At 45.5% G+C, this 13,240-nt stretch overlaps 1 protein-coding gene across 1 annotated transcript in view; it reads left to right on the top strand.

The window, feature by feature from the left end:
• The window catches only part of SHANK1 (SH3 and multiple ankyrin repeat domains 1), a 1,748,119-nt gene that overhangs the window by 1,505,875 nt on the left and 229,004 nt on the right, over positions 1-13,240 (top strand). Inside the window, exon 20 of the mRNA XM_085616131.1 lies at positions 8,704-8,760. Coding sequence (XP_085472257.1) covers positions 8,704-8,760 — 57 coding nt within the window. The remainder of the gene's footprint in view (positions 1-8,703; positions 8,761-13,240) is intronic.

The following is a 13,240-nucleotide window of genomic DNA, read 5'->3' as shown; positions in this document are numbered from 1 at the left end:
CGACGAGCTGAGAATAGGGGGCGTGGTCACCTGTCGAAAGACAGATCAGTAAGCCAAGCACTGATTCGTGTATGTGACGTCATTTTAAGGAAGTTAGAGGACGTCTCTAAAGTGCTTCCTTTCATGGTTGTCTAGGGATCCTCTCAAAAGTAGGTGTTTTTGTGAACGAATAAGGAAGTGGAACATGCCTCAATGTTGCAACTCGTCTCAGGACTCAGTGTTAGGAAGGGGAATCCTAACAGTTCTCTCACCCAAAGACACCCTCCCGGGCGAGGTTTAGATGGATGGAGGGCATGAAATCTACAGATCAGGACAGAGGCATGAATGTTTTCCACAGGTTCCCAAGATCTGTCCTCTGGTGAATAACCCGCCCAATATACAAGGTACTGGAGTCTCCCCTTGCGTTTACGGGAGTCTAAAATCTTGCTCACTTCGAATTATTCTTCCCCTTTAACTATTGTGGGGGGGTGGGGGTTTTCAGGGCTCAGAGGAGGAATATACCTCTTAAGTAAGGAACAATGAAAGACGGGATGTACCTGCATGTCATCGGGTAACTGCAGTTTAAGTATAACCGGGGTGATCACTTTATCAATTACAAAGGTGCCTATGTATCGAGGTTGTAGTTTTCTGGGTCCTGCTAATCGGAGATTTTTGGTTGATAACCAGACTTTATCCCCTTTTTGATAGGCGGGTTCTGGACATCTGTGTTTATTTGCCTGTTTTTTAATATTTTCTTTGTTTTTTTGTAATTCAGTTATGGCTTTTTCCCACACAGATGACAAGATTTTATGGTGTTCTTTAAGTGCAGGTATACTATCCAGTTCCTTGGGGAAGGACATAGGTAGGAATTTGGGGTGATGGGCTAATGTAAAATAGAATGGAGAAACTCCTGTTGAGGCATGTATGGTGTTGTTATAGGCGTATTCTGCCAAAGGGAGAGCACTAACCCAACTGCTTGTGATTGTGGAAAGTAGGCATCTTAAGTATTGCTCTAAGGTATGGTTCATGCGTTCTGTTTGTCCATCCGTTTTGGGGATGATAGGCAGTGGATAACCGGTGGTCTATACCCAGAGCCGTACACATGCCTTGCCAATATTTTGATACGAACTGGGCCCCTCTATCTGAGACTATCACAGAGGGTAATCCATGCAATCGAAGGATGTTAGCTATAAACACCTGCACTAATTCTTTGGAAGTGGGTAATTTCTTCAAGGGAATAAAATGTGCCATTTTAGTTAACATATCTACTACCACCAGGATAGTATTATACCCTTGGCTTTGAGGTAAATCAGTGATAAAATCCATACTGATGGAATGCCAGGGTGACGGGGGTATTGTAAGTGGTTTCAATAGGCCGGTGGGCGCACAATGAGAAGCTTTTTGTCGTGCACAGGTAGAACAGGAATTTACAAAAGTGGTAACATCTTTGGACATTTCTTGCCACCAAAACCATCGCTGACATGCTTTGAGCGTTTTAACACTACCTGGATGCCCAGCCAGAGCGCTTTTGTGACACCATTGTAGCAATTGTTGCTGCACTTCAGATGTGGGCAAGTACAGTTTATTGTCATGATAATAAAGCCCTTCTTGGATGTGGTTCAGCGGATCTTTATTCCAGTCTTCTGGTGGGATTTCTAGATATAATTCTTTCAGTCTCTCCAGAAAATCTTGGGAACTAGTGTTCTTTTGATATTCCGCCCCTATGATCTTGTCATTGGGAATGATGGGGAAGGTCTCGTTTTGTATAAGGGTCTTCTCATGACCTAGTCTCAAAAGATCATCTGCCTTACCCTGCTGCGAACCAGGACGATAGGTGATCACGAAATCGTACTCACTAAAAAATGCTACCCACCGCATTTGTCGAGGGGTAAGTGCTCTGGCTGTTCTAAAAAATTGGAGGGTCCTATGGTCAGAATAAATGGTAATCACATGGGGGGACCCTAATTGGTAGTGTCTCCATGCTTGGAAGGCTAGTTTAATGGCCAACAATTCTCTTTCCCCGATGGTATAATTTTGTTCTGCGGGTAAGAGAGTTCTGGAGAAAAAGGCAACGGGGTGTAAACATCCTGAAGTCTTGTTGCGTTGTGAGAGAACTCCCCCCACTGCCACTTGTGAAGCGTCTGCTTCCATGTAATACGGCTGTGTGTTGTCTGCATGTTTAATAATGGGAGCCTTGGTGAATCTTTGTTTCAGGAGACAGAAGGCGAGTTCTGCTTCTTTTGTCCAGTTGAAGGATGTTCCTTTCCGCACAAGTCGTGTTATTGGTTTCACTAATTCAGAAAAGTGATGTATGAATCGCCGATAAAAGTTGGCAAAACCAATAACAGACTGTACGTCATTTACTGAACTAGGGCTAGGCCACTTAAGTAAGGCTTCTACCTTCTTTGGGTCCATATGCACCCTTTCAGGAGAGATCACGAATCCAAGGAATTCCACACGAGTGGTATGGAACATACTTTTATCGAGTTTGGCGAATAACTGATTCTCTGTGAGTTTCTGAAGGATCTTCTTCACATGTATCACATGCTCCTGCTCATTTTGTGAGTATATCAAGATGTCATCGATATATACAATCACTAAAATGTCTAGATACTCCCGCAGTATATCGTTAACAAAGAACTGAAAAGCCGCAGGAGCATTGCAAAGGCCAGACGGCATTACACAATACTCGCATAGTCAGAATTTGGTACGAAAAGCTGTCTTCCATTCATCTCCTTGTTTAATACGAATAAGATGGTAGGCCCCTCGCAGATCTATTTTAGTGAATACTTTGGCTCCTCTTACCTGGTCTAAGAGGACAGGTATAAGCGAGGGAGGGTATTTGTTTTTGATGGTTACTTTGTTAAGAGCGCGATAATCCGAACATGCCCGTAAACCCCCTTCTCGCTTCGGGATAAAAAAAAGAGGAGAAGAACCCGGGGATGTGGAATGTCTAATGAACCCCTTTTTTAACATATCTTTGATGTACTCTTGTAAGTATTCTGTTTCAGGGGCCGTCAACGAATAAATGCGACTGACGGGTAATTCTGCTCCCGGAATCAAATCAATGCGGCAGTCATAAGACCTGTGAGGGGGTAGAATGGTGGCTTTGGCTTCATCAATAACGGAGCTGTACTCTTCATAGATAGCAGGAAGACTCGGTACTAGAGACTCCACACTTGTGGCACAACATAGAGAAGTATCCCAGTCTCTTGCTTCTTGGTAGCAGTTCAGCATACAATAATGGGATTTTAGCGTCACGGTATGGGAGATCCAATCTATTTGCGGGTTGTGTTTCTGCAACCAAGGAACCCCTAGTATTGCTCCAAAGTTAGGGGCGTCTATGAGATCAAAGATGATAGATTCGGAGTGGCCATTACTACAAATCATGTCCATCTGAGGCGTTTGGTAAGTGATCAGCCCAGATGATAATTCGGACCCATCTACCGCTCTTACAGGTTCTGGTTGGGGTTTGCGCAGAAAAGGAATACCAACGGTTTTAGCTAGGTGAATATCCAAGAAATTGCCTGTGGCTCCCGAGTCTAACAAAATATACATATTTTTACGGCATTGTGGTGATAGGACCAGGGTGACAGACATAGTAAAATGTTTAGGTATCAAGGGTGTGCTCTTTTTGGAGGGGGAGACCTTAAAAAACCCCACACTTGAAGAATCGGTCTCTACCTTCTCCAAGCTTTCTAGTTTCCCTCTTCAGTAGTAGGCAATTGGCTACTTGCAAGAGTCTTTGAAGGGGTACGATGACGGATTGGACATTCCCGGGCATAGTGTCCACCCTATCCACAATAGAGGCAGAGGTTGTGTTTTTCGTCTTTTATCCTTCTTTTCCGAGGAGAGAGGATTCCGTACTCCACCGATCTGCATGGGTTCTGGTATGTCTTTCCTCTCTGTTTTTACCATAAGGTATCTGGGAGGATTTATACACGACTTCTCGCCTTTCCTTTCATGAAGTTGGTGATCCAATTTCACTGTTAGATCAATAAACGCGGCGCAATCCTCTGGTGGATTGACTATCTGGGAGAGTAGATCCTTCAATTCATCACCTAACCCACGATAGAATAAGGAAGTTCTTTTTTCCTCAGGCCAGTGCGTTTCCGCGACTAATGTATTAAAATTGGTAATGTATGAAAGCAGATCTTTGTTTCCTTGTTTAAGGTTGAGGAGGGCATTGTCACTTGCTTGCATAAAAGTGTGTTTAGAAAAAAGACTTTTCATCTTGTCTTGAAATAAAGAATAATCATATAACAAGGGATCGTTGTTCTCTACTAAAGGAACAGCCCAGTCTGCTGCATTGCCCACTAAATAGGATATGACAAAGGCTACCTTAGCTGCATCATCAGGGAACGCTGAGGCTTTACAGAGAAACTGTAGTTGGCACTGATTCATAAAAATGCTGTATTTGGAGCTGTCTCCGTTAAATCTCTCTGGCATAGCTAAGGGTACTGGATTAGGTGTATGTACAGTCAGATGAACCAGAGAGACGGAACCATCTCCTCTGGTAGGGGAACTAGCACTTGTGGAGGGGACAGAGAAATGAGCCGGCTGTATGTAGTTTCTTCCACTTTTGGGAAATGCACCAGGGTCTCTAATTTCTGTGGGGGCTTGTGTTTTTAGTTGCATTACTTCGGCCTGTAACCTCTGGTTCTCAGTCCTTAATCTTCCCACCTCTGATTGTAGGTCTACCAATGCTACGGCTAGGTTGTCTATAGATGGGCTCTGCAAGGCATTAACTAGAGAGGGATTTAAAGGGGCCCCAGCCCCTTCTGGATTCATCTTCGCTCAGGTGGAAATATTTAGTGGGCTTGGCTTTCTGTCACGCAAGTCCCGAGGGACACCCAGTCAAAACTTCCACAGGAGCGAAGACCTGGTCCCCCAGACTTTCAGAAGACAATTCTCAGAGAAAGACAGAATAACCTCCTCTTGAGTTATTGTTCGCTAAAAGTGAGCTAGGTAAGCTGGATTCTTATGCACACGCTTAGATAAAAACAACTAAAGACAATTCCTGCTGGCCAGCTCTACAAATGGCCAAGAAAGAGCGGAGCAGCCAAGAACTTGTCCGTACTGATAATGGTGGTGTCGCGCTGACCGGCTCTTTTCTAATGTTGGAAGAGCGGAGCAACCATGAACACCTGCGCTGCACTAAACTTTCCAGACGGGAACGGAGCAGCGGAGACTTTCCCACCTCCCAGGCTGCGCTGACCGGCTCCGAAGGAAAAACGAGAGCGGAGCAGCAACAAACGCTTACCTGCGAAGAGGGTGCACCACACTGGCCGGCTACGGTCGGGAAACGGCTGGCAATGAAGCAAACGCTCCCGGGGGGTATCAAAGGAATGTCGGAAGCCGTGGTAGTAGACAACTGCAGCGTGGCCATGCTCTAGCGGAGCAGACGGGACAGATACTCGAAAGGGAGTGAGTCTCAGGATGAATGTCCAAAAACAACACAAAGCAGGAACGGGACTGAACTGGGCTGGAGTAAATCCGTAGTTCAGGGATTCAAAAGCGACGAGCTGAGAATAGGGGGCGTGGTCACCAGTCGAAAGACGGATCAGTAAGCCAAGCACTGATTCGTGTATGTGATGTCATTTTAAGGAAGTTAGAGGACGTCTCTAAAGTGCTTCCTTTCATGGTTGTCTAGGGATCCTCTCAAAAGTAGGTGTTTTTGTGAACGAATAAGGAAGTGGAACATGCCTCAATGTTGCAACTCGTCTTAGGACTCAATGTTAGGAAGGGGAATCCTAGCAATTGTGATGTGATGCTTCTTCTGATCTCACATGATGCACTTCTCCTTTTAAAGAAACTCTCCTATACTGATTATACATACATATTGCCTATTCCTCCTACTCTAACTCAGTCATTATGTTTTCCATTAGTACATGGACTCTGAAGGCATTGAATCATTGGGTGATGACTATCATAAAGAAATGCCTATCAACTGATTGTTTTCTTTTCTCCAAAAACGTCCACCTCCTCTATTTCAGACCATCCCCGAGCTGAAGAATCCTATGCAGGCAGGCCAACTTGAGCAAAGGTTTTCAGGACATTCTACTGAAGGGAGCTGTCATCCATGTTCTGCAGCGAGGAGTAGGGACTGGGAGTGTACTCCATCCTATTTTTGGTCCTTAAAAAGTTCAGAGAGTTTCCCCATTATAGATATCATCAAAGTAAATGTAGTTGTAGGCACTGTCCCATTAAGGATCAGCTCTATTTAGTCCATCATTGCAACTGTGTCTTCTGGAGAGTTCATGGCATCCATGGATTTATAGGATCCTACTTTCATGTTCACATCAAAGATGTTCACCAACACGCCCAGCATTTTACTGTACAAAGCAAACATGTCTAGTTTCATGTACTTTCTTTTGACCTGTTATCTGCAACTCAAGTGTTTATAAAGGTGCTTGGCCTTTTGATGGATCCATGTCACAAGGCAGGAATCATCATTCATCCCTACCTGGATGACTGGTTAGTCCATGTCCCTCTTAAGAAAAGACTGTTCAAAACACCATTTATGTTAGTTCTTTTGTCAGTATAACAGGTGGCTGCTCAATCTAAAACAATCCCACCTCAGACCACGCAAATGTCTAGCATTGGTATGGGGATCTACTTGACACATCTGCTGGCAAGGATTTTCTTCCTCCTCCTCAAACGTCGAAGTTAAAGGTTCTCATACAGTTCCTTCTGGGCTGACATGCAGCTACAGCGCGTCAATTGGTACACCTGCAGGAGGCCATGTTTGCATCAGTGTGGCACTGTGGGCTCGCTATCACATGAAGGCTCTGGTTTGTCACATTCTATTCCACTGGCATCCATGATGCCTGAATCTCTGAACTGTTAATTCCTGTCTGCGGGCTAGTCATCAAGTTTTTACAGCTGTGGCTTCCATTAGAGAATCTCTTTGCGGGAATGATTCTAACCCCTCTTGCCCCATTGATTTTGCCGCAATTTGAATGATTAGGAAGCAGTCCGGGACTGGATGTCTTGCCAAGGTCTATGAACTTGCACATAAGTAGTGCAGTGCTCGAAATGTAAAAAACAGTTAGCCATGCTGAGGTCTCGTCTACACTTTAATGCCCTTTTGGAGGTTCAGGTTGTTCTTGTATGAACAGACAATCAAGTTGCTTAATTTTATGAGAACTGCCACTGGGGAGATGCAGGGGGAATTCAGTTGCATTCCCTGGATGTAGTGCTCACAAGATATGTAATTGGGCAGAATCTCACTTATGTGCATTCACAGTTACATGCTAGGGGAGGAGAATGTGGCAGCAGATACTCTTAGCAGAATCCTCTTATCATCGACAGAAAACTCTGTGTGAATCTATTTCAAGGCATTTATCAACAGTTCGGAGATCCTCAGGTGGAACTTTTGCAAGCCATCTAAGCTTCCAACTTCCCACATTCTTCTACAGTAGAAGGGATTTAGTTGCAGGAGGGATGGTTGACTTATCATTCACTTAGCTAAAGGGTCTACTATCCGGAGGGAGGGGTCTTAGGTGATTCTAGTAGCTCTGTCTTAGAAATTGAGGTTCTTGGGTTTCTCCTACTCGGGTGATTGGCATTTTGTCTGACATCTTTTTTCTATTTGGCCACTCTCCCCTTCGTTAGCCACTTGTTCCCAGGCCCTGTACCACTTAAGCTTGGCAGTTTGCCTTCTGAAAGCATAGGTTATTCAATAACCATGCAAACCATCTACTTTCTGCTCATTTAATAAATGTTGAGGTTTGTTTGTTAAATGAGGTTCTACTTGGAATTAAACCTCGTATTTCTGGAATGTTGTGGCTATAATGGCTGTACTTTATGCTCACTAAATGCAATTGTTTCCAAGCTAACCTTGCCTCCGCGTTTTTCACTTGCTCAGCTTAACATCACCTCTACTTGTAAAATAAGGAACACTGGTGCTCGTCTTCTGATACCTTTCTCCTCTTCCTGGTGGACTGATATTATGCCTGTCTTATGATTTCTTGCCAAAAGTATTTCCAGAGTTCACTTAGATCAGTAAATTGCTCTACCATGTTTGTTTCCTTATCCATTTTCACTGATAATGTCACCTTATATTTATTGAAAGTAAGGAAGTTTGCACTGTCTTTCTATATAAAACTCACAAATAGCTAAATACATCCTTCATTGACCATGACACGTCTTGATGTGGATTCTGTCATCAACTCATGTAACTTATGCCACCCTCCTGCTTTGCGAATTACATTGCACATGACATCAATGAAGATATCACATGTGAGAACATTGATGACATAATTTATGACCTCACCAAAGGTTTTGGGCAGCAGGGGTTAGCTGACCAAGAGAAGCAAGGCCCTGTGTACAAAGGCCACTCTGCAATCCCTCTCAGTCACTTCCTTACTTTCATCACTCTATCACTAACACTCTCATGCACTCACTCATTCTCATTCAGTTTCATATATATAGAATCCTGTAAGTCGGACAATTCAGTACTTGCAGCTTTTAAGAAGATTCTGTCAAAGAAGAACAAAGATTACAGGTAATTAACATTTCCGTTTAGATCACTGTGATGAAATATGACCACGAATAAGCATTGCAGTGGCATTCTTATTTGGATGCCAAATTGGAAATTGTAGCAATATTTAAACGTCATAGTTTCACACTCCTTGGCAGTTGATTCTCATTAGTCCACTTATCATAGTGTCTTAAGATCTGTGTCCCAAGCTAACCTTCTTACTAAAAATATCTTTGTAGATTTTGAGCCAGCCCTGGCAACGGAGAAGAAAAGAACTGTTTACCAAATGGCACTAAGTAAGAAATTAATCTGTTTGTTCGTCATTTGATATGTGGAAAGAGCGAGAACATGTTGCCAATCGCTGATCTGAATCTAATGTACCATGGCCCTCTACCTTCTCATTACATGCAAATGGAAGAGACAAGCTACAAGCAGTAGACTAAAAATACAAATAGGATTTATTTTTAATCCAAAAATCATCTTAAAAATATGAGAAACATCTGTAACTTTAGCTACAAATTCATCCACCTCCACTGTAACTAAAGGGTCATAGGTAGAACTTGCTTTCTCTCTACCACCTCCTGACATGACCACGTGATGCATCTAGTTGAGTTGGATTGCCTCCTAAATCATTTTCTCTATGTCTATAGCCTAAGAGCTACACACCCTGACTTCTTGCCTCATCAGCCGATCAGCAATTCTTCTTGCGTAGGTAGAAAAGGACATTATAGTGACTGTCTCATTGTGTTCCAACGAATTGCATTAGACAGCACTTGCACCCTTTCTTACTCCATCTAATTGACATGCACTCAGCCCCACCCCTGCTCACTATGGGCCTTCCTAATTCTTAATGATTGAGCTCCACGATCTTACAATGTTAACACTCTTTTCATTGTCACCAGGACTTGATACATAATGACTCTGCCGCCATATTCAGGCTATAACATCAATTATCTTCCCACCAATGAAGTATTACCGACACCCAGTATAAGACCAATTGGAGCTTCCACACATACTCTTCATCTAATCATTACCAATTTACTTTTCTCATCCAATTTTTTATCTCTGGTCAAACAACAATAGTCCTTCCTGATATAGTGATATTTTCATAAATGCATCCAAGCTTTTCAAGTTACGATGAGCACACTGTATCTAACACCACTAATATATCTTTTAATAATAAAACCTTTAACCGCTATTCTACCCCTCTTCTTTGCCAGCTTGGACCCAGGTGTTCACCTTTTCCCACCTAATTCCATTTACCCTTTGTTCTGCTTCCCACAATAATACAAAACCAGACATTGTTTCTTTCTCTCATGGTTGAGATGTTGCCAATCTTATGTAACACAGAATACGAACATCTGTGTTACCTCAGTAAAAAAAAACTCAAATTTCACGATACTGATTTTCCTAAAGAAGAAATATCTAAATCTGTAATACAGTAGCTGCAGAATGCGGGATAAGAGCTGATCTCTAAAACCCATTCCAGAAATGTGCTAACATGTTCAAATAGAGGATCTGCTACTTAGATCACATGGCCATTGTTTTATCCACAAATCATTATTATTATTCTAAATTTATGCCCTTGCATTCATTTAAGTATACCTGCTTCTGATGGATACATCTGCCAGTGGATTCTTCACCTTGTGAATATCCCCTGCGCCAGCATTCCACTGAACTTTTTTTTCCCCAGCACTCCACGTCGACGTGGGCGACGTCATAATGCATCGGCTCCGCTCGTGACTCCGTATGACGTCACCGGAGCCACGAAAGGCCCACGTCGGCGTGATGACGTTAGTTCCCTTTTTTCCGCGCCGTCGACGCGCAACGGTTTTTCCAGTACTCTCCTGCTACTTTGTAGTTGTAAGGTGTAACTGTTGTAAAATCTGTAATGTCTTCGACGAGAAAGTCGGGCTTTAAGCCCTGTAGGGAATGTGGCGGTCAGATGTCGATGACGGATCCACATGAGGACTGCTTGTGGTGTCTTTCGTCGGACCACGATGTTGAAGATTGTGTATGCTGTAGGAGGATGAATCCGAAGGCATTGAAAGAAAGGAAGGCTAAGCTGTTTATGGCGAAGATCGGTAAGGAGAAGAGAGGGAGAAAGAAGGAGAAGTCGAGGCCGGAGTCGTCGACTTCGAGGTCGTCGAAGAAACATCACAAAAAAAGGAAACATTCTTCACGACGCCGGTCTTCGAAGAGCCGGAAGTCGAGGTTGACTTCGCCCCGACGACGTCGAAGTAAGGACTTGTCACCTTCTCCTTCTAAGTCTCCGGGAGGATCTCCTTCTCCGAAGCGGGCTCCAGCGCGACCACCGGCGCAGTCCCCGGCGCAGTCACCGGCGCCGTCACCGGCTTCGTCTCCGGTTCCAGTAGAGTCACCTGTTTCTGATGAGGATCAAGGGGAAGAGCCTACTCCGGTGCCTGAAGATTCTACGGCTCCAGTGGAGGACACTGCGGCGCCGCTGCCAGGTACTCCGCAGAGGGATACAGGTTCAGTGCCTTATACTTAGTTCCCGGCTCCAGGTACTGATTCTACACAATTCTTGAATGCCATGTATGGCATCTTTAATAGGGCGGCCTTCCCATCCGGAGCACCAACAGGTCCCGTGGGTCCCATGGCGTATACGCTAGGGGTGCCGCAGCATTATGCTCAGGCCCCCTTTATGCCCTTTCTGGCGATGGCGCCTTCGCGGCAGTTTCCGGCGCCGTCTGGGGATCCGTCACGACTTCGGCTGGATCGTCCTGCGTCGGAGCCTTCCTCGACGCCGTTGCCAACTCCCTCGGCGCCGCGTCCCGTGCCGCCGACTCAGTCTATGGTGCCGCCGACTCCGATACCTCTGGCTCCACCGACGCCGCGTACGACGATGATGACTCCGGCTCCCCGGATTCGATCAAGAAGGGAGGCCCAAAGAGTATTGGAAGAAGGAAGGTATAGAGCAGAGGTAGAGGAAGGTGAAGTAGACACGTCCTCTGATGAATTTGAGGGGATACAAGAGGCTAGTGGCCTGGATACGACCCCAGAGTGGGAGCACACATCATCAAGATCCTCTCCACCACAAGAATTGGCACCCTACCATGTGGTTATTAAAAAGGCCGCAGAGCTGTTAGACTTACAGTTACCCTCTGCAGAGTATAAGTCTAACTTGTTGACGGAAGTGCTGCACTCTCCTACGTCGACTTCAGAGCCTTTACTGCCTTTTAATGAGGCCATCTTGGAGCCTGTTTTGGAGGTATGGAGAAAACCACTTTCTTCTCCGGCGGTTTCCAGGCAGGTGGCGAGAAGATACAGGGTGGCGCCTGGGGATCCGTATTTTCTATCTACACACCCGTCTCCAGAGAGCCTAGTTGTGCAGGCATCCTGTTCAAAGCACGCTTCGGGGGCTTTCCCTCAGTCTCCTGCAGATAGGGAGTCCAAAAAGGTCGACCTAGCGGCTAAAAAGACTTTCTCTTCAGGAAGTATGGCACTAAAGTCTTCCAATGCCACGTGCTTGCTGGGTCGTTACGTGCATGCCTTAATGAACTCAATTAAGTCTTTAGCCCCTAAGCTGCCTGAGGGTGATAAGGCGTCCTTCTTGGAGGTAGTTGCAGACACTCAAGCCGCTGCCAGACAGGTGATCCAATCAGGGCTTGATACGGCAGATTCGGTGGCGAGGATAATGGGCTCATCCATAGCCACAAGAAGGCAGGCGTGGCTCCGTTGATCTGGATTCTCCGTGGATGTTCAGGCCACATTAGTGGATTTGCCGTTTGATGGGCAGAAGTTATTTGGAGAAAAGGCAGACTCTGCCCTACAAAGATTTAAAGACAGCAGGTTAACGGCTAAGTCTTTGGGTCTGCAAGCACCTGCCAAGGGATCTGTTTTTAAGAAGTTTAGGGGTTTCGGAAGATCATCCTTTCGCTCCTTCCGACAGCCTCAACAGCAACAGCAGCAGCAGCAACAGCCGAATCCCCTCTATAGGTCCTATAGAGGGAGACAAAGGGGTCGGAGAGGTTCTGGACGCAACCCCTCTTCTTCTTCCTCCTCCTCTGCTCCCAATGAGGCTTCAGGGAAGCAGCCCTAGATCCCCCATCCCGGATCATGTAAGACCTGTGGGGGGTCGGGTGTCCTACTTTCTACGGGGTTGGAAATCTGTTACGACAGACCTTTGGGTTTTGAACCTCGTAGAGACTGGGTACGCCCTTCCCTTTCGGGAGTTTCCTCCCCCTTACCCTCCTTGCCAAGGTTACTGCTCAGAGGACCATCTGCTTCTCCTGCAGAAAGAGGTTCTAGCATTGCTTCAAAAGGGTACAATAGAGGTGGTTCCGGAGCAGGAAAAGGGTCAGGGATGCTACTCCCGGTATTTTCTGATTCCCAAAAAGGACAGCAGATTGCGTCCGATACTGGACCTCAGAATCTTGAACTTTTACCTGAAACAGGAGAAATTCAAGATGCTGACCCTTGCGCAGGTTCTTCAAGCGTTGCAGCAAGGAGACTGGATGGTGTCGCTCGACTTGCAGGATGCATACTTTCATGTCCCAATCCTGAGGTCGCACAGGAAGTATCTCCGTTTTACGGTTGGGTCGCAACACTACCAGTTTGCGGTCCTCCCGTTTGGTCTTACTACCGCACCTCGAGTCTTCACAAAGGTGATGGCAGTGGTGGCTGCTCGTCTCAGGAGGTCGGGGATTCCGGTTTTCCCCTACCTGGACGACTGGCTTATGAAGGCAGGGTCCCCAGAGATGGTGCAGCGTCATCTGCAGGTAACATCTCAGCTGTTATTCGACTTGGGTTTTT

This window comes from Triturus cristatus, chromosome 7 (genome assembly GCF_964204655.1).
Source record: "Triturus cristatus chromosome 7, aTriCri1.1, whole genome shotgun sequence".
In the NCBI taxonomy this organism is placed as follows: domain Eukaryota; kingdom Metazoa; phylum Chordata; class Amphibia; order Caudata; family Salamandridae; genus Triturus; species Triturus cristatus.
This window is presented reverse-complemented; position numbering and strand designations above follow the sequence as displayed.